Source organism: Acomys russatus, chromosome 7 (assembly GCF_903995435.1).
Source record: "Acomys russatus chromosome 7, mAcoRus1.1, whole genome shotgun sequence".
Taxonomy (NCBI): Eukaryota; Metazoa; Chordata; class Mammalia; order Rodentia; family Muridae; genus Acomys; species Acomys russatus.
In genome coordinates this window covers 58,341,016-58,360,219 of record NC_067143.1, presented here as the reverse complement: position 1 = coordinate 58,360,219, position 19,204 = coordinate 58,341,016, and the positions used below count along the sequence as shown (strand labels likewise).

The window sequence follows — 19,204 nt, the reverse complement described above, 5'->3', positions numbered from 1 at the left end:
ATGCCATGTGCAGCCCACAGCTTCAGAACTGCTGGTCTAACCGCGGAACGTCATTGATAGATGCTGGGTCTTATGAATTTCACCATATGATATTTCTATTTGCAAGTTATTTATAACACAGTTTTAATTAAAAACTGCAGATTTATGGAACTGGAAACAGTATCCAGCACATACCTAGGAAAGGGGACCTATCAAAGGATTGGCTCATAATGGGGTCTGAGTAGCGTCTCTTATAGTGTGGGGAGGATGAGCGAGAAAGGTGCCTGAAACTGCCCAGCACAGAAAGGTTCCTCACAGTGATACATTCCTTTACTAAGCATACTGTGGTGGCACCACTGTGACCTTCATTATCCTTCTCAAAAGTAATGTCTCATTATGTTTCCCATAACACCATCCACAAATCCTGAGCTCAAGGACCCCCGCCCCCTATTCCTCATCTTAAGGAAGCCGCAGAGCACTGTGCTAACCCACTGGTGCTGTCATTAAGTCTGATCTTCACATGTCTCTAAGGAGGTAACATTTCTACCCCATCATCACTCCACCCTTTTATGTAGAGCAATCTTATTCCTGCTAAGGACAAAGAATGTCCTTTCAAAGAATGAAAAGACATCAGAGCCAGCATTGATATTAAATTTTCTTTTCTATACTTTATTTTGTCTTGTATTATATTTTGTGTGCTTGGTTGTATTTGTGTTTTTTGGATTTGGGCATTCAGTTTTGAGAAAGGGGTTTGGTTTTTATGTACCCCAGGATGCCCTAAAAATTGTGGTCCTCCCATTTTGGCATTCCAAGTGCTGGGATTATTAACTTTGACAATGGCCAGCTGGTTTTATTTCATTCACTTGTTTAATTTATTTTAGTTTACTCTTAACATACTTTTTCAAGTTGGATGTTCGTATTTAGTCCCTTTTCTTGGCTTTTTTTTTTTTGTTTCAAATTTTTATTTATTTATTTATTTATTTATTTATTTATTCATATTACATCTCGATTGTTAGCCCTTTCCCTGTTTCCTCCCATTCTTCCCTCCCTCCCATTTCTCCCCTTCTCCCCTCCCCTATGTCTGTGACTGAGGGAGACCTCCTCCCCCTATATATGCTCTCAGAATATCAAGTCTCTTCTTGGTAACTAGCTATCCTTCCTCTGAGTGCCACCAGGTCTCCCCATCCAGGGGACATGGTCAGAAAAAGGGCACCAGAGTTTGTGTGAGAGTCAGATCTCACTCTCCACTCAACGGTGGAGAATATCATGTTCGTCGGCTAGGTCTTGGTAGGGGTTCAAAGCTTACTGCCTATATTCTCCTTGGCTGGTGCCTTAGTTTGAGGAGGACCCCAGGATCCAGATCTGCCTGTCATAAAGTTCTTCTTGTAGGTTTCCAGGACCCTGTGGGTCCTACTATTTCCTCTTTCTTCCATGCTACTCTTGCCTAAAGTCTCAATCGGATATACATAATAGCCAGAACATGGAAACAGCCTAAGTGTCCCTCAATAGAAGAATGGACTAAGAAACTGTGGTATATTTACACGATGGAATACTACTCAGCTATTAAAAACGAGGAATTCCCAAAATTTGTGGACAAATGGATTGATCTAGAAATTATCATAATGAGTGAGTTCACCCAGAATCAAAAAGAGACAAACGGTATATACTCACTTATATCAAAACACTAGTCCAAGGGATACGTACCATGAAAATCTTTACTTACCAAGAAAGTGGGTCAGAGGAGAGGATATCCGATTGTTTTGTTTTTTTGTTGTGTTGGGGCAGTGTGTTTTTTGTTTGGCTTAGTTTGATTCCTGGTTTTACTATTGTTATTTTGTTTTGTTTTTGAGACAAGATACCTCTGTGTAGTCTTGGAACACACTCTACAGACCAGGCTGGCCTCAAACTTAGAGATCTACCTGCCTCTATCCCTGAGTGCTGGGATTAAAGGTGTGTGCCACCACCACCTGGCTTACTCCCTTTCTTAAAAATCCACAAGTCATGCTTCTGTGTTAGAAGCCCAATAGTTATCACCTCCTCCCACCGGGAAATGAAACACATGCACATACGCACATGCGCGCATGTGCGTGTGCACACACACACACACACACACACACACACACACACGCATGTGCACGCACATGAATCACACTTGCACAAAGAAGACAGGACAAGAACAGCTTTGAAAGAAGGCATGAAGGAGTAGATGACACACTAGAAAAGAGGGAAAGAGACATGAGGTGTAACTTGATGGTCTTGATTATTCCGAGGATGAAAAAACATTTAACAAATGCAGAGTTGTTCCTGCTCTTTATGACACTCTAGGAGACAGAATCAACACAACCCAGCTGCAAATACAACAAACAGGACCAGCATGGGATAAGTCAGCCAAAGAAGGTTAGTCACAGCAGGTTTCCAGCTTCCTTGGCTCCTTCACAGCAAGTTCTGTGGCTGAGTGTGCCTTTGTGGTCACAGTACGTCATGGGAATGGAGTTGAAGACATTTACGTCACTGTGAGATGATCTCAGGGCAGATACTGCAGAACAGACAGCCAGGAGCCAGAATATATGTGTGACGAAAACTCTGATGCTCAAGAAGGCTCCAGGAAGTGGAATCCAGATCCTGTCAACGGTCCTGGATACCAGCGCTACCCTTGCTGCCACAGCCCCTGTCCTCTCCATCAGTTCCTCCTACAGACAAGCCTCTTCAGAACCAAGAAGTGTCCTGCCCTGAGTCTCCCATTTCTCCTTGAAGCCCAGAAGCATAAATCTACCCTTCCTCAGCATCATCTGCTGTCTTGCCTCATTCACCTTTTGAGACATTTGCCATTTCATTGCACATGCCTCTTCCCATCTGCATAGCTAATTGCATTCTGCCTCACCAACCTGGAACTGGAGAATGTCTGAATACAGGGGCAAGGCCCTCCGGTTGATCTATCTGACATACAGGACATATACTTGATGATGAAGTTCTCAGCTATGACCCACTAAGTCCAACCTATCAGCTTCTGGGTCAAGCCAATGCCCTGGTACAAGAATTTCACAACCATTATGTTCATGAGGGATATCATCAGGCTCCTCCTCCATTTCATCAAGAATATGACCCACAAACTCCCTTCCTAACCTTCAGGGATGCGAGAGAGCTGGGACCAGAAAAGGCTCTGATAGGAGTAGTGTTTATCTGGCAATTCCCTGGTATGAAAAGGATGTTGTACTTTTGAGTGGTCACCAGGTCACCTAGTCTAGTAATACAGATGTTCATATTGGTGGTATATAGGAAGCTCTTCAGTCTGTGGGAAACCAGACTGGATACCATGGAGCCCAAGGCACACAAAACCAACAGTGACACCATTTGCTTTAAAACAGCTAGGACATCCAAATAGAACTCTTGCAAGAGGAAGGCAATCTCTCAGTCTGTCCCATTTATGACTCTATGTAAAGCCTGATTCGAAGCAAAGAGTCTGTGGCTTCCACATGTACAATGGCATTCCTACCAGCCTGCATGTACACAAGTAATAAATAAATACAACTTCAATTTTTAGATATATAAGAGCAATATGACTCATCCCATCAGCCATTGCTTGAGGAATCTAGCACACAAAAATAAAATCACCAAGCATATGAACATAAGGAACTAGATGTTTATTGGAGAATCATCTTAATGGTGTCACTCTAGCAAAGACCTGTGTTTCAATAACAGAAAGTGGATCGATAATCTGTGTATCATTTGTTATGAAAGCATATGCCTCTTAAATGCAATTGACTAGATCATTTGAAAAGAAGAACAATGTGATATGTGTTTAAACATGGAGATGTCAAGAAAGCAAGCAAAAGAGTCCTCAATAGTTCCTTCCTCACAAATATGTCTGTCAGACATACTGGGCCAGAAGGCTGAAGATGATGCTCCAACATCATAGATAGTTCTGGGTGACTGTTCAGGCAGCAAACAGTCCCTGTCATCTTCTCATTTTGGAAGCTGCTAACCTGCACTTCCTGTTTACTTAGATAATTAATTTTATTCCTTATGAAGTCTCTGATGGGATTTAATACCAGATAGTTTAATTTTACAGTTAAGCTTAGCTGTTTAGAGGTTAAGATGGTTTTTAGGTCTAGATGGATGTATTACATTGATTGAGAAGAGATATGATATATATTGATTAATATTCAGATTTTTTTTTGAGACAGGGTTTCTCTGTGTAGCCTTGGCTGTCCTGGACTTGCTTTGTAGAAATGCACCAAGATAGGAAAGATGCTTTCTAAAAGGGTGAAAAATACATATAGCCAAAATAGTATGAAGGTAACATTTATTATAACTCCTGATTGTTTCGTGGTTCATCTTGCTGTAGGTACTTTATTGTATATATGTGTAATAATATAAATGTATATGTAAAAACAAAAAATAATAAAAAGGAAAGAAAGCAAGCATACTCTAATCAAGAAATGGACTCTGCTTTAATCAATTTAAAAATCCACATAGAGTTCAAAAGCATGATAGAAAAAGAAACACCGAGTTCCTCAACAAATCAAACCATGTGTAAAGCCACTTTTCTTTGCCATATTTTCACCACAGCCTTTTTCATTTCTTTGTTTCTCAGGCTGTAGATAAATGGATTCAGCAGAGGGGTCAGCAGTGTGTACGCCAATGACATCAGTTTCTTGGTGTCTGGCGAGTACCTGGATTTGGGCTGTAGATAAGTTATACTCGCTGTGCCATAGAAAAGGGTGACAGATGTGAGGTGAGAGGCACATGTAGAAAAGGCCTTCTGCCTCCCTGTGGTGGATGGCATCCTCAGGATGGCAAAGAGAATTCGAGTGTAAGACAAGAGAATCAACAGGAAGGGAACCAGGACGATCAAAATGGTGCCTGTGAAGGCATAGACCTCAAACAGGAACGTGTCTGTGCATGCGAGCTCCAGCACTGGAGGCGTCTCACAGAAGAGATGGTTAATTTCCTTGTGGCCACAGAAGGGGTAACTAAACACCCATGTGGTCTGCACAGTAGCTACCATGATCCCAGAGACCCATGAGAATGTCACTAGTTTCATGAAGACCCTTTTGTTCATAATCACTGGGTAGGATAAAGGGTGGCAGATTGCTGCAAATCTGTCATAAGCCATCGCCCCCAGGAGAAAACAGTCAGTCCCACCAAAGAGAAGAATGAAATACATCTGTGCAAAACAGCCCCCAAAGGAAATGGCTGCCTTCATGGTGGTCAGGTTCACCAGAATTTCAGGTGTGATCGCTGAACTGAAACTCATTTCTACCACAGACAAGTTCTGCAGAAACAGGTACATGGGGATGTGCAGGCTCTGATCCAGAAAGATGACAGTGACAATGATGGCATTTCCTATCAAGGTCACCAGATAAATAACTAGGAAAGCCCCGAACATCTGCCCTTGGAGTTCAGGAAAAGTAGAAAAGCCCAAGAGGATGAACTCAGACACAGAGCTGTCATTCTGACCCCTTGTTGCAATAGTATAGCCCTGTGTTGTTCTTAGAGGCATGAAAGAGGCATGTAAGAAAGAAATCATGATCTCAGGTCCAGCCTGGGTTCACCCCAGGAAGTGTGGCAGAGTATAACAAAAAAAGACCATTGCCACACTTGAGCTACTCAATCATTCAAATATAAAAGAATAAATGATGAATTCTGGATTAAAATGTATTTTGAAATATATGGCATTTTCAGTTTTTTATTGCAAGCTATACAGTAGTGTGAAAACTATAATTTAAAATAAACAATAAATTGCATGTTTCTAGTTGTTCCCATGATAGGTATTGTTTATTTTACTTAAGTATGGGTAAATGTAAAATCTAAGGCCCTCAAAATTAAAAAGCCAAATAGATTTTAAAAGATAGCCACAAAATGTTTATAACATTATATTCATATTTTAAAATTATATATTTATCTAAATATTTAATCACACTCAAAATGAAATGGAGTAGTTTTGACAGTTAAAACTTAAGTATTTTATAGGGACACACAAAGTGGGTGTGCTTCAAGCATACCTTTATTAGGTGACATTCACACTGACTTGTTTTGGTTTCAGTTCTCTGCTCAAACTTGGAGCTACCAGGCTCTACTAGATTGAGACATGGCATTTTAGGGATAGATGGCCAAGTATCTTCCTTGTGACCCTAGTAGTTGTTCTGAGACCATCTGAGGGTCACTGTGGACTTGTCAGTTGACAATTTCTACTGAACCCTCTTTGTCTTGCTCGGGCTTCTCTCCAGTCCCTTCTCATGCAGAAGTAAGTCCATCAAAACATTAATTGCTCTGCAAGTTCTGATTAACTACAATTTCTTAGGTTCTATATGGTCACAAACACGTTAGAACCCAGAGGTCAAGAGACACTCTAAGCATGCTCCATGAAATTGGCACGCCCCTTGACGAATATACAACAACAAAAAGTTCCTCCCACAGCACATTACTGTACCTTGTAATCCTATTTCTATTTCACCATGGTATAAGCAATTGAAATTTCTTTTCATACATAAAAATCTACCCCCTCTACAAGAAACAAAGAACAAGTGTTTTGTTTATTGTGCACATGATGCTTACAATAGTTCCTGGTTCATAAAAGATATCAATGCAATATCTTGAGAATAAAGAACTTAGAAACATCTAGACTTTATCTTTAATCACATGCATAAAAGTGAAGCCAGTATATCTTACAATGGAAAACAATTGAGAAGTTTGGAGGTATGGAAAGGTAGGCAGAGGGAGAGTAACAGCTCCAGCCTCAGGATGGTGCAGTGGAAAAGATGCAAGAAGAGGTGCTGGGTCTGACCATAGGACTAGAATGGAGCCTAATGGCCTGTGGGGGATGTTCTGAAAGCCAGAGTGAATTCACCAGGAGAGATGAGGAAGCCAGGAGCACAGATAGGCTCAGTCAGCAGCAGACATACAATGCTATTTTCTTCACTGAACATCTGGAGAGCATTAACAAACAGTAGGTAGTAAGTTCATTTATTCTTGATTTGGACCATGGTCACCTATCTAAACCAAAGGCCCAAAGCCACCCCAATGCTCACATTTACTTGGTTTTGAAAAGAAGTCTCCCCAAATGGGAAAAATAGGCTCAAGACTCAAATTCCTTTCCAATGGCATAAATATAAATATGTTTACTCAGCCTGAAGTGTTTGAAACTAGGGAAGTCATAGCATTGCACAGACTAAGAAGGTTGCATTTAATGTATTTAGGGAGACACACATGAGTGCATGGGTGTAACAGTAGTGGGGTTTGAAAAGGCCATGGTTTTAAAGAGAGGTGGAGGGAGAAAAGGAGAGATCATTATACATTGTAAAGAAGTACAGAAATGTTACTCTGTACCTCATAAATGTGGAATTACTCTGACAAAGAAAAAACATACATACTAAAAAGCCAAGCTTTCCACAAGGGGAAAAACCCTATAATGAGTGATCAAAAGACATAACTATGAATGATCACTCTAATGATTAAAACAGCCTAATGCTGTCTTAAGTAACTCTCCAGCAAGCAGTACGAGGCAGGCAGTTCTTTCCTTAAACATCAGACAGCACACTGAGAAAAGCAAGCGCTGGACTTACCAAGTGGCCAAGTCAGAAGCTTCTGGGATTTGATGGTAGTGAGTACAAAGTGCTTATTCCTGAAACCATTGTCTACTTGCCTCTCGGAAAAGAAACAAGAAGGCATGAACAGTCCTGAAAACAAAATCCTATGGATGATTTAAGTTGCTGAACCCCACATTGTTGACCCCCATGCACTGGGGTGTCTCTTCCACAGCGCCCCCAGCCATCAGGTATAAGAACTGTGAAGGAAACTGTTTACCAGGCACACAATACAAGCAGAGGCTGTGCTTTCTTACCTCATGACTGTCTCTAGGATTTTCAGGCATCATCAGCAGTTTTAACACCAATCAAAACTCACTTACTCACAACACGATTTAGTGATTCAGTGCTGATCTTATAACATTAGATGGCACGAGCCGAGTGCTAGAGAATTGCTCCCTGGAGAACTAGGAATCAACTCCTATCTGATATGATGTCTCAAGGGACTATCACTTGGTCCCTCAGAGGAGAGCAAATGTGGAACATCACTTCTTCGAACGTCCATGAGGAATAACCCCTTACAGGAGAGACTTGAATTCACACTAGCACTCTCAGAAAGAGATGAGAGAAAAGACTGGATGATGTCGTAAAAAGGGAAGAAGAGAGAGGTGACATGAGTGTGCTCTAGTTTAATCAGACAAAAGAACACACTGTGCAGTGATGGGAAACAAGGCAGGTAAGTTCAAGACTCTGGGTAGACAGCTTTCAGGCTCCCATGCCCAGAACTTTCCTATTTTTTGAAGAAAAATAGAATTACTAGCTGAGCATAGTGGTGCACACCTGTAATCCCAACACTCAGGAAGGCAGAGGCAGGTAGATCTCTGTGAGTTCAAGGCCAGCCTGGTGTACAAAGTGAGTTCTGGACAGGTAAGGTTATACGGAGAGACCTTGTCTCGAAAGAACAAACACACAAACAAAGAATCATTGAAAGTTTTTAAAGAGTATCGTAATATTTGTTCTCAGAAATTCTTTTCAAAATAATGTTTTATTGATTCTTTGGGAAATTTTCATCACACACCTTGATCATACTCACTTTCTAGTCCTTCTATGCTTTCCCTTCCCTGACCCTTTTGATTTCTTCTACCAACAATTTTTTAAGTCCAATTTGTGTGGTCCATATACTTACTGGAACATGGTCAAACTCCCAGTGGCACCCCCTAGAGAAAATTGAGTCCCTTTCCACCTGCATCTCCTCCAGAAGACATCAGTTGTAGAAAGTGCCATCGAAAAGAACTCTTAAAAAGCGTGATAAGGGTGCTGATGGCTTCCTTTTTGTGCTTTTAATTTAGAGGGGGGTATCGGTTGTCACAGAAGCCTCCTTTGTCTCTCTTTCTCAGTTGTGAATCTGCAGTTATTTATATCACTGACAAAGTAGCTTCCTTGCGTCTTACAGTCACCTGGAGCTGGGATAATGGACTTCCTGATGGTTTCTAGAGTCATAACAGACCACAATCATGGGCCCTGGCTGCAGCAGGACTATTGACAAGGCCCTCAGAGGCAGCTTAGACCACTAATATCATCATGGACTCAGATGACAGCACTGGCCACTCACATCAGTATGACAACCCACAGGCACACAAACATCAACATGTCTTCAGGCACAGACTACAGACATTCACATGGTCTTTGGTGCTAACACAGGCCATGACCCAGCGACACCAACATGACTTCAGGTAGCAGCATGGACCACAGACATCTAAATGGTGTTAGGTGGTAACATGGGCCATGGACATCAAACCATCCTCCAGCATCATCAGGACCACTGACCCACACATGTGCTTCTTCAAGGAGGTCCAAAAAAAGGAAGTGCTGGCTATGGTTCCTGAACAATTAAACTTTATAACGAATTTATTAAACAAAGGTGTCTTCCTTACAACCAGACTTTCCTAAACAGGAGGGAAAAAAAGATAAGAAGAATAAGAATGAAACATCCTGGGTATCAGTTCCGCTGGGTGAATGCCTTGGTGTAATTCTCCAAGAATCTTACAGATCATCTGCCCGACAGAAGAAAGCAGCACTGCTAGTGGCCCAAATTTACAAGCCTCTTCCTTGCTTTGCTTGCTCAGGTCCTCTCCAAGCACCACCACCATCACCACCAAGCACAACCAGGCTTGAACCACTGGTATTTTTTTTCTCCAATTACCTCCTCACATTGTTTTGCAATAGAATAAGCCAGCCAAAGTTCCCCCTCCCCCTCCCCCCCATCCTGGGCCCAAAATGGCTCCTCTCAGTCTCATCACAGATGTTTATCTCAGTGGGGTATCAGTGGAGTCAAGCTACCCAAGACTGCTTTCCCCTTGGGCCCAGTCTAAGGCAAGGTCACATTCCTTCCAGATTCCTCATCTTGGGTCTCCATCCAGGACCACAGTGATTCTGCTTGAGTTTGAGTTTTGACTTGGCGTAGTTTAAATGAAATAGTGCTTCCGTATAATTCCCAAGGTTTTGGAACATGCTAAAATCACACATCACATGTCACACAGTGAATATATTTATATCTTTGGTATTGGGAGGTTATAGACTGGCTTCCAAGGATTAGGAGGCCATAGTGGAGTTCAAAAGGTTTCAGAAGTAGGTGAGTAGAAATGTCCTGTGCTATGTGACCAGCACTGGGCAGATGGTTCTGCTTGCACATGAACACAGGTGAATAGTCAAGGCCCAGCCTCAAAGTGGAGCCAAGTGCTGCTTACAAAATGAAATCTTATCCAGAACTCACAGGAATATGTGTCTCTATAGGAAAGATGCAGTATAGGAATCCACTCCATGAGCAACTTAGAGCAGATTAGCTTGATCTCAACAGATCAACCCCAATATTGGGGTAGGGATAATGGAACTCTATGTTTGGCACTACTTCTTGTCCCTAATGTTTGTAACTGCCACATGCCTGGGCATGTCATCCTACTACAGGGATTGGTTTAGAAGTGTGTGTATGTGTGTGTGTGTGTGTGTGTGTGTGTGTGTGTGTGTGTGTGTGAGTGTGTGTGTCTGTGTGTCCTTTGAGTGGATTCTGAGAATGAAAATTTTAGCATCCAAGACAAATGGTCCATTTCACAATTGACAGAGATCAGAGAGAACTCATATCTAAGTGTCACCCACAGTCTCATTGTTGCAGGAAGCAAAAGTATTCTTGGAAAGGAAACTTCTCCCCCAAATCAGAGGTAAGAAATAGAAAAGGAGCACCTAGGTGGACATCCCTTCAGCTCTGGCAAGGCCTCGCATGTAACTCTGAGCCCTCGTGGGAAGGAGTGAGCGGCTTCCTACAGATCTAGCCAGCATAGACTGAATCCTGCTGAGTCCCTGCTTTATATATGGTCTATGATATTAATAACAGTATTTGCCTTTTACAGAGAAAGGGAAGTTCAGCTCAAAGCTAGTCAAGTCAGTGAGTTACTTATGTCTGAGCTCCATGGTAATGATATGTTTTTTTCTAAAGTGTTTCAGTGATTCCATCATCTTCTGGAATGGATGGAAGTTATGGTTGTGTGGACAGGTAGTCTTCCTACCAAACACCTTACATCTACCTGCCTTGCTTCCCACCGTTACACAGACTTCACATCTGTCCAACCAAATCCTCTTCCTCTAGGCCGTACTTTCACTCACTCCTCCCTTCTATGTAATGCAGGATTCATTTAGGCTCAGTTATCAACTCCTAGTGGGAAATGTCACGGTGAAGTCAAGTCTCTTGTGTGAGAGATGTTTATTCCCAGGGACATTTGAAGAGTAAGTAGCAAGCTTGTTCTATTGAGCTTTCTCACCTGAGAGGCCAAGTCTCTTGGGTCATCATATCAAATATGAGAAATAGTCCAAGACTCTCAATGGGAGAGTCTCCAAGGCACACGATGTGGTAACACAGTGTGAAAAGCCTAGAGACAGTCATGAAGGAGTAGAGTACAGCTTCTGCTTATGTTGTGTGCTAGTTAGAGGGTTCCCTTTACAACTCTTGTCCCTGATGACTGGAGATGCTGTGGAAGAAACATACCTCAGTGCTTAGGAGTCCCTCGCCATCGCCAGGTCTTCTGGATCACGAGAGGTTTTGTTTTGATGCCTGCTGATTTCTTCTTGTTTCTTTTTTTGAGAGGAGAACACTGATTTCAGGAGTAAATACTTCACGTGCACTAATAATCAAATCCTAGAGGGTTCTGGCTGGTGTACTACGTCAGCGGGTCCAACATTTACCCTTTCTCTATGCACAAGGTGAAACTTAAAAGAGAGCTTGCCTTGTACTACCTGTTAAAGCATTCAGGACAATGTTAGAATGTTTTAATAATTGAGAAAGCATTCATGTTCAGCTCATCTTAACCCTCATGATAGTTCTTTTGCTTTTAGCTTTTAAATATGTTTGACTTCAGTTTCTCATACTAATTCCATGCATTTATGAAGAGTAGAGCCACGTGTACACAGTGGTCACATCAGGGTAGTTGGCATTTCTGTCATCTCAGACATTGAACTTTCCTTTGTGCTGGGGACTTCCCAATCTTTACTAGTTATATCGAAATCCACAGTGACTGTCTAGTGTAGCCATCCTAGCATGCCATTAGAGACAGTTTTATTCTATTATACCTTGTTAGTTGGTCCCATGATGGTTTTAAAAATTAAAAAAAATATTTTTGTAAATTTGTAATCAATCACTTTCTTTTTTGAATGCACTATTATATATTTATTTATATGTAAACACAACTAAATATGTATTTTATAATATACAATTCTGTATTAATTTTAATATAGAATTCACATATTATATGTTAAAAGTCCCAGCTAAAAAGCCATGGGGTGTTTTGCATTCTCAGGGTCACGTCTGTGGACACCTTTGTCCTGGTGCCTTCATGTTCAGCAGATTTCCAGGGTCAGAATTCAAGGCTAGTGGCATGTAGGCTGCCAGCATCAGAATAGCTCTCGCATCTTTGGTGACTAGACAGAAATGAGTACACACTGAATTTCGGATGTTCTCAGAGACTACATTACCTGTTTTAGGAGGTGGTGTGTGTGTGTGTGTGTGTGTGTGTGTGTGTGTGTGTGTGTGTGTGTGTGTGTGACTGTGAACATGAGTACACTTTCATACATGTGGAGGTCAGAGTTGTTTGTTCTTAGGAGCTTGTGTTTTGAGGCAAGGCCTTGCACTGAAGCATAGAGCTTGCTGATTATTACAGTCTGGTTGGCCGGTGAGTCCTAGCACACTTCTTGTCTCTACCTGCCTGGAACTAGGCTTAGAAGTGCCCACCATTTCTTTTGAAGCACATTTTTTGGCTTTTTGTGTGTGTTCTAGTGATTAACTACTAGGTCCTCATGATTGCACAGCAAGGATATTACCAATGGAGCTACCACCCCACCAGCAGCCCCAATTTTAGGAGTTTTCTTTGAAAGCCAAAATATGTCTAAGTATTGATTTTGATTCAGGCAATTAGTTTGATCCTATGACAATGGTCCAACTCAAGAGTAAATGAACTTTCCTTCTACTCTTTTCTCATGTCCTACAGATCTGCACTGAAGTTCATGTTATATATCATTAATTGGATGCATCTTTTTTTGTGTGATCCTGGTTTCCTCATCTCCCTTGGTAAGCTTCCTCTGTGTTTCAGAACACGACGCAGAGACCAGAAGCTCCATTCTAACCCTGTGGTGCCATCCCAGGACCTTGTAAGTCTTCATCCTCCTACCTTTCTTCTCCCATCCTCATCACCCTTCCACTGTGACAATCCATGGTTGTTATTGTTATCTCTCCTTGTAATTTACAAAGTTTCCCTCATTTAAATTTTCAAGCCTTATATTATTACTTCTCAATTCTTTCCCCACTCTGTTATGTACAGGCATCCCCCTCTTTTTAGACACCCTTTTTTATTAAAGATAGAGCCTAGACTTTTCTAAGTTCATTTATTCTAGGAATACTGTCTTCATATTCCTTATGATTCTGGGACTATTGCAGGCATTGCATATATATGCAAGAAGCCAACAAAATCATTGCTCTCCATAGTTTCATTCTTATATGGGGTAGGCTTTTTATATAAAAAAAATACCATGGCAGTTGGTAAAAAGAAGTAACATAGAGGCAGAGGTAAGAGATAGAGCCCTGAGGTGTGTGTAGTATACCTTTTATATAGCATGCTTGTAGAGATGTATGCCTGCTTTATGCAGTGTCCTTAACTCTCACTAAATTTTAGACAGCTAGCAGAACAACTATGAGTGTATAGTGCCTGGAAAATGGCGCTACTTTACCAGGGTTTGCTGAGTAAATAACTAATGATTTCATGAACTTCCTGATGTAGAGGAGGTTGGATGGAGGGATGAGAAATAAAGAAGAGTAGAGGGAACTTTTAGATGAAAGCTTCATAATGACCTTTAGATATACTTTTCTTTTTGCTATCATGGTCACAAGTAGGGGCCCCAATATTTAGACCAAAAAAAAAAAAGAAAAAGAAAAAAAAAAAGTCACACAGGTAAATTCCAAGAGAATTGACTACTTCCATTCTAGGCTGAAACTAGAAAAGCTTAAAACTCATTCAAACATGTTGGTGTCACCTAATACAGATAAATTTAATTAGAACCTTTCTTTGAGGTCCTCTGACATGTTGACCGCTACCTGTCAAAACTACCCTAATCATTTTATATGTAATGATTTATCATTGATCTCAAACAGATGTACCATTATAACTGAATGATTAACATATGTTTTCTACATGTTATCTTCCACATTTTAAAAGTTTATATTTAGTACAGTTAAGTAAAAGATATATCTCTAACAATAGTGTTATAAAATCAGAACAGAATTATAAATTATTTGTATTTACTTTAGGACTATGATTTAATTCAAAGTATATAGTGTACAACATACAAAAGAATTCTATGACCTTTTATGCTTTTCAGACTAAATTTCTAAGCCAGAATCTTTCTTCTCCCCTTTTATGCATAAAAGTTTGGTTACTCCAAGTTTTCAGCCATTCTCCAAAGCGGAAATGGATAATTTCGTGTGCATGGTCTTCTCTTGTCATGCTATGTCAGAATTCCTCAGGTGAACGGAACCTGGAGCCCAGACTGTGATTTCACTCTTACAGACTCTTTTCCTAAGAACGACCCAGGGCTCCATGACAGCGACGAGGGGCCAGAATGACAGCTCTGTGTCTGAGTTCATCCTCTTGGGATTTTCTAACTATCCTGAACTCCAAGGGCAGATGTTTGGGGCTTTCTTAGCTATTTATCTGGTGACTCTGACAGGAAACACCCTCATTATGTCTGTCATCCTGCTGGACCGGAGCCTGCACATCCCCATGTACCTGTTTCTGCAGAACTTGTCTGTGGTGGAAACTGGCTTCAGCACAGCCATTATGCCTGAAATGCTGGTGGTCCTGACCACTGAGAAAGCAACTATTTCCTTTGGGGGCTGTTTTGCACAGATGTATTTCATTCTCCTCTTTGGTGGGACTGAGTGTTTTCTCCTGGGAGCGATGGCGTATGACCGATTTGCTGCCATCTGCCACCCTCTATCCTACCCGGTGATTATGAGCAAAAGTGTTTTTATGAAATTAGTGACGTGCTCATGGCTCTCAGGAACCATGATGACGACCCTACAGACCACATGGGTGTCTAGTTTCCCCTACTGTGGCCCCAATGAAATTAATCACATCTCTTGTGAGACCCCAGCAGTGCTGGAGCTCGCATGTACAGACATTTTTTTCTTTGAAATCTATGCCTTCACAGGTACTATTCTGATCATCTTGACACCCTTCCTGCTGATTCTCTTGTCTTACACTCGAATTCTCTTTGCCATCCTGAGGATGCCATCCACCACAGGGAGGCAGAGGGCCTTTTCCACATGTGCCTCTCACCTCACATCTGTCACCCTCTTCTACAGCACAGCCAGTATGACCTATTTGCAGCCCAAATCCGGGTACTCGCCAGACACCAAGAAACTGATGTCATTGTCTTACTCTCTGCTGACCCCTCTGCTGAATCCACTCATCTACAGCCTGAGGAACAAGGAGATGAAAAGAGCGGTGGTGAAATTATGGGAAAGAAAAGTGTGTTTACACACAACCTGACTTGTTCAGAAGGCATATGATATTCAGATAGCTCATAATTGAACTGTGTATGAATTAAGAAGATGAAAACACTAAAGTGGTGAGAATATGTTTTAATTCTTTCTAAAACAATTAATCACCGTCTATTATTATTATTATTATTATTATTATTATTATTATTATTATTATTATTATTATTATTATTATTATTATTAATTATTACATCCCAACCACAGTTTCTTCTCCTTCATCTCTTCTCAGTTCCTTTTCCACCTTTCCTTGCCCCCTACTCTACCAAACATAGCATATCAAGTTGCAGTAAAAACAGGCACCTCCCCTTGTATTAAGGTTGGACAAGGCAATCCAGTATGAGGAAAAGGGTTCCAAAATGTGGCAAAAGAGTTAGAGACAGTCCTTGTGTTCACTGTTAGGAGTCCCAGAAGAAGGCCAAGCTACACAACTGATATAACCATATGTGCACAGGGCCTATGCCACTCTCTTGCAGGCTCTCTGGTTGTCAGTGTTCCGTCTCTGTGAGCCCCCATGATGCCAGGTTAGCTGAGTCTATGGATTTTCATGTGGTGTTCTTGACCCCTCGGTTGCCTTCTTCTGCAGGATTCCCCAATATCCACCTAATGTTTAGTTGTGGGTCTCTGCATCTGTTTCCTTCAGTTGCTGGATGAAGTCCCTCTGATGACAATTGGGCTAGACACCAATCTATAAGTATAGCAGAATATTGTTAGGTATCATCTTATTTACTTTGTTTGCCAGTTGTGTTTGGTTCTATCCTAGGTCTCTGAGTTATTCAGCCTCTGGGGCAGTGTCTTGGGTGGGCTTCCTCTTGTGGCATGGGTCTCAGGGACAATTCTTTATTTCTAAAGTTTTAAGATTCTTTTCTATTTTGCTTTTTTAATATAAAAATTTTTACAATCTAGTCTGAAAATGTAACATAAAATTAAAATTTTTTATTTCTAAAGCAATTCTTTATTTTTGAAAATTTAAAATTCTTTAAATTTATTTTTAAATTCTTCATTTTCAAAAGGTTATCCTTCTCTTTTAATCATGTACTCTACTGTTTTAAAGATGTGCAAGCCTTTTTAACACACGATGCAATTATTGATTTACTCTCTATTGTTGATATATCCAGGTTATTCTTGAGTGTTGCCATTCAGACAATATTTCAATAAACATGCAGTTATAAATGTTCATATGCTTGGTGATTTTACTAATTATTCTGTAGCAGATTCCTGGCATGACAACTGATATGATGAGGCCTGACATGGTTATATATTTTAACCATCATTGTGAGGTGGTGAACAATTGTCATCCCAGCACATAGAAAGTCATGGTGGGAAGCTATGGAGTTCAAGGCCAGCTTACCCTCAAAATAAGCTCAAGGAATTCTTGTGTCTCAATAAAACAAGAGTGTTCTCTGCCTTGTGCTTGTGGTTGAGGATGCAAATGCTCAGCTTCCTGCTCCTGCTATCCTGTCTGTGGTTTACTGCCATGCACTTGCCATAATGGACTCTTATCCCATTTGGATTTGTAAGCACAAATAAACTCTTTCTTCTACAATTTTCTGTGGCCACTGTGTTTTATCATAGCCATAGAGAAGTAACTAACATAGAAGCTGGTGCCAGGGAGTGGGGGTATTGCTGTGAAGACCCTGACTATATTGCATTTTTAAGGAACGTAGAAGACTTTGGAACTTTGGGTTAGAAAAGTGATTGAATTCTGCTGTAAGCAGAAGGGCCATCTCTTTGGAGCAATAACTTATGCCTGGGTTGATGCCATCTGCCATCTTCTATCCTGCCTGGTGAGTATGAACCAAAGGACCTTGGTGAAATTAATGATGTGCTCCTGGGTCTTGGGCATCGTGGTGGCTACTGTGCAGTCCACGTGGGTGTTTAGCTGCCTCTCTGTGGTCCTAATAAAATTAATCGTATATCATGTGAAACCCCAGCAGTGCTGGAGCTCGCATGTGCAGACACGTTTCTGTTTGAGGTCTATGCCTTCACAGGCACCATTTTGATTGGCATAGTGCCCTTCCTGTTGGTACTCTTGTCTTATACTTGAATTGTTTTTGCTATTGAAAAGCTTCCCCAACTGGGCAACAAATCAAATTGAGCCAAATTAAAAGTATAAAAGCAGAGTTCATGAGAATTGATTGCATCCAGACAGATTCACTTATCTCATAGCAGGAAGTCAGGGAAGACTCTGGTGCCTGAGTTAGAGTAGGGACTTTTTATGGAAGAAAGGAGGGGAGGTGGTAAGGTACTGGGATATTGTTTTATTAGGTGAGTTTAGAAGCCTTAGGTGTGTCTTAGGTGTGGTGATCACTTTGGAATCAGGAGCTAGGTGTCTGCTTTGTCTGGTGTTTTGCACAGGCTACCTTCAAGGGCTCTTGCAAGCCTGGGACCCTGGCCAAAAGAGAAGGGCGGGGACCTGCCAGCCCATACCATCATGGCCTTTGTCCCACAATCTCCAGCCTAACAGCTATCCCAAGGACGCCATCCACCACAGGGAGGCAGAAGGCCTTTTCCACATGTGCCTCTCACCTCACATCTGTCACCCTCGTCTATGGCACAGCGAGTATAACTCATCTACAGCCCAAATCCAGGTACTCGCCAGACACCAAGAAACTGACGTCATTGGCATACACACTGCTGACCCCACTGCTGAATCCACTCATTTACAGCCCGAGAAACAAGGAGATGAAAAGGGCTGTGGTGAAATTATGGCAAAGAAAAGTGGCTTTACACACCATCTGAGTTGCCGAGAAACCATGTGGTGATTGGAAACCACCCAAAGTAACCTTAGCTTAGTTTAGTAAATCATGGAAAAAGGGATTCCTCTCTCAATATTTCAGTCATTTGTTTTAAAGAAATACATACTTTTTTTTGACTTGGTGGATTTCAGAGGGAAATTTAAGAATTTAATAGTAACTGACGGGAAGCCATTCCTGTGAAATTTTGGCAAAGAATGTGGCCACCTTCTTCTTTTTTTAAAAAATTTGACAAATATTTATTGAATATTTATGAAGCTACCACACCCATCCCATAGAACAGAGGAACTGACAAATAGCTTGTTTTAAAAGCGAGCAATTTTTCAGTCAAAATCAAAGGGTTTGCGTGGGAAGTGAGATCAATTTTCTGTGCCCGTTTCTAAACTTATTTTCACACTTAAATGTGTTCCTTTTACATACTAATACTAAGTTGCACTGAAGACAACAACTCCTACTGTTTTTCCTTTAAGATTATTTATTCATTCACTTATATTTTTATTGGTTCTTTGTGAATGTGTACCGCAATCCTACCCAACTCTCCATCTCCTTATATGTGCCCTCTGCCTCTGAAACCTCCTCTGCCAAAGAAAACAAAACAAACACCATCAAAAGCAACACCAACACCAACAACACATCTTGTTGTGTAAGCTGCAGTGTCACACTGTATATACCCTTTTTCCCATATAGCTTTACTTGTGAATGCCCATTGCAGTGAGTCATTGGTCTGGTTCGAGGGCTCTGGCTTCTGCTACACCATCAACACTGGATCCTGGCTGGAACTCCTCTCAGATACCCCACTATTGTCTTGTGCCGTGGAGATCCTGCAGCTTTGGTTCTGCAGGACTGGC

The 19,204-nt window shown here is 41.2% G+C and overlaps 2 protein-coding genes and 1 pseudogene across 2 annotated transcripts; 2 read left to right on the top strand and 1 right to left on the bottom strand.

Moving 5' to 3' along the window:
• Positions 1-4,501: 4,501 nt before the first annotated feature.
• On the bottom strand, positions 4,502-5,482 carry LOC127192302 (olfactory receptor 10A3-like). Its single transcript, XM_051149628.1, has one exon. The coding sequence runs from the start codon at positions 5,480-5,482 to the stop codon at positions 4,502-4,504; it is 981 nt and encodes a 326-aa protein (XP_051005585.1).
• A 3,604-nt stretch (positions 5,483-9,086) lies between these two features.
• On the top strand, positions 9,087-15,592 carry LOC127192027 (olfactory receptor 10A6-like). The gene is made up of 3 exons (XM_051149370.1): positions 9,087-9,238; positions 13,139-13,196; positions 14,609-15,592. The coding sequence occupies exons 1-3, from the start codon at positions 9,087-9,089 to the stop codon at positions 15,590-15,592; spliced, it is 1,194 nt and encodes a 397-aa protein (XP_051005327.1).
• Positions 15,593-15,939: 347 nt separating this feature from the next.
• On the top strand, positions 15,940-18,342 carry LOC127192026 (olfactory receptor 10A3-like; annotated as a pseudogene).
• Positions 18,343-19,204: the final 862 nt, after the last annotated feature.

What these genes read in the sequence shown, in the direction of transcription:
- LOC127192027 (XM_051149370.1), top strand. Translation starts at nt 9,087, where the DNA reads ATGGACTCAGATGACAGCACTGGCCACTCACATCAGTATGACAACCCA. An exon ending in CGACACCAACATGACTTCAG is followed by an intron (nt 9,239 to 13,138) that starts GTAGCAGCATGG and finishes TCTGTGTTTCAG; the next exon opens with AACACGACGCAGAGACCAGA. An exon ending in TGGTGCCATCCCAGGACCTT is followed by an intron (nt 13,197 to 14,608) that starts GTAAGTCTTCAT and finishes TCACTCTTACAG; the next exon opens with ACTCTTTTCCTAAGAACGAC.
- LOC127192302 (XM_051149628.1), bottom strand. Translation starts at nt 5,482, where the DNA reads ATGCCTCTAAGAACAACACAGGGCTATACTATTGCAACAAGGGGTCAG.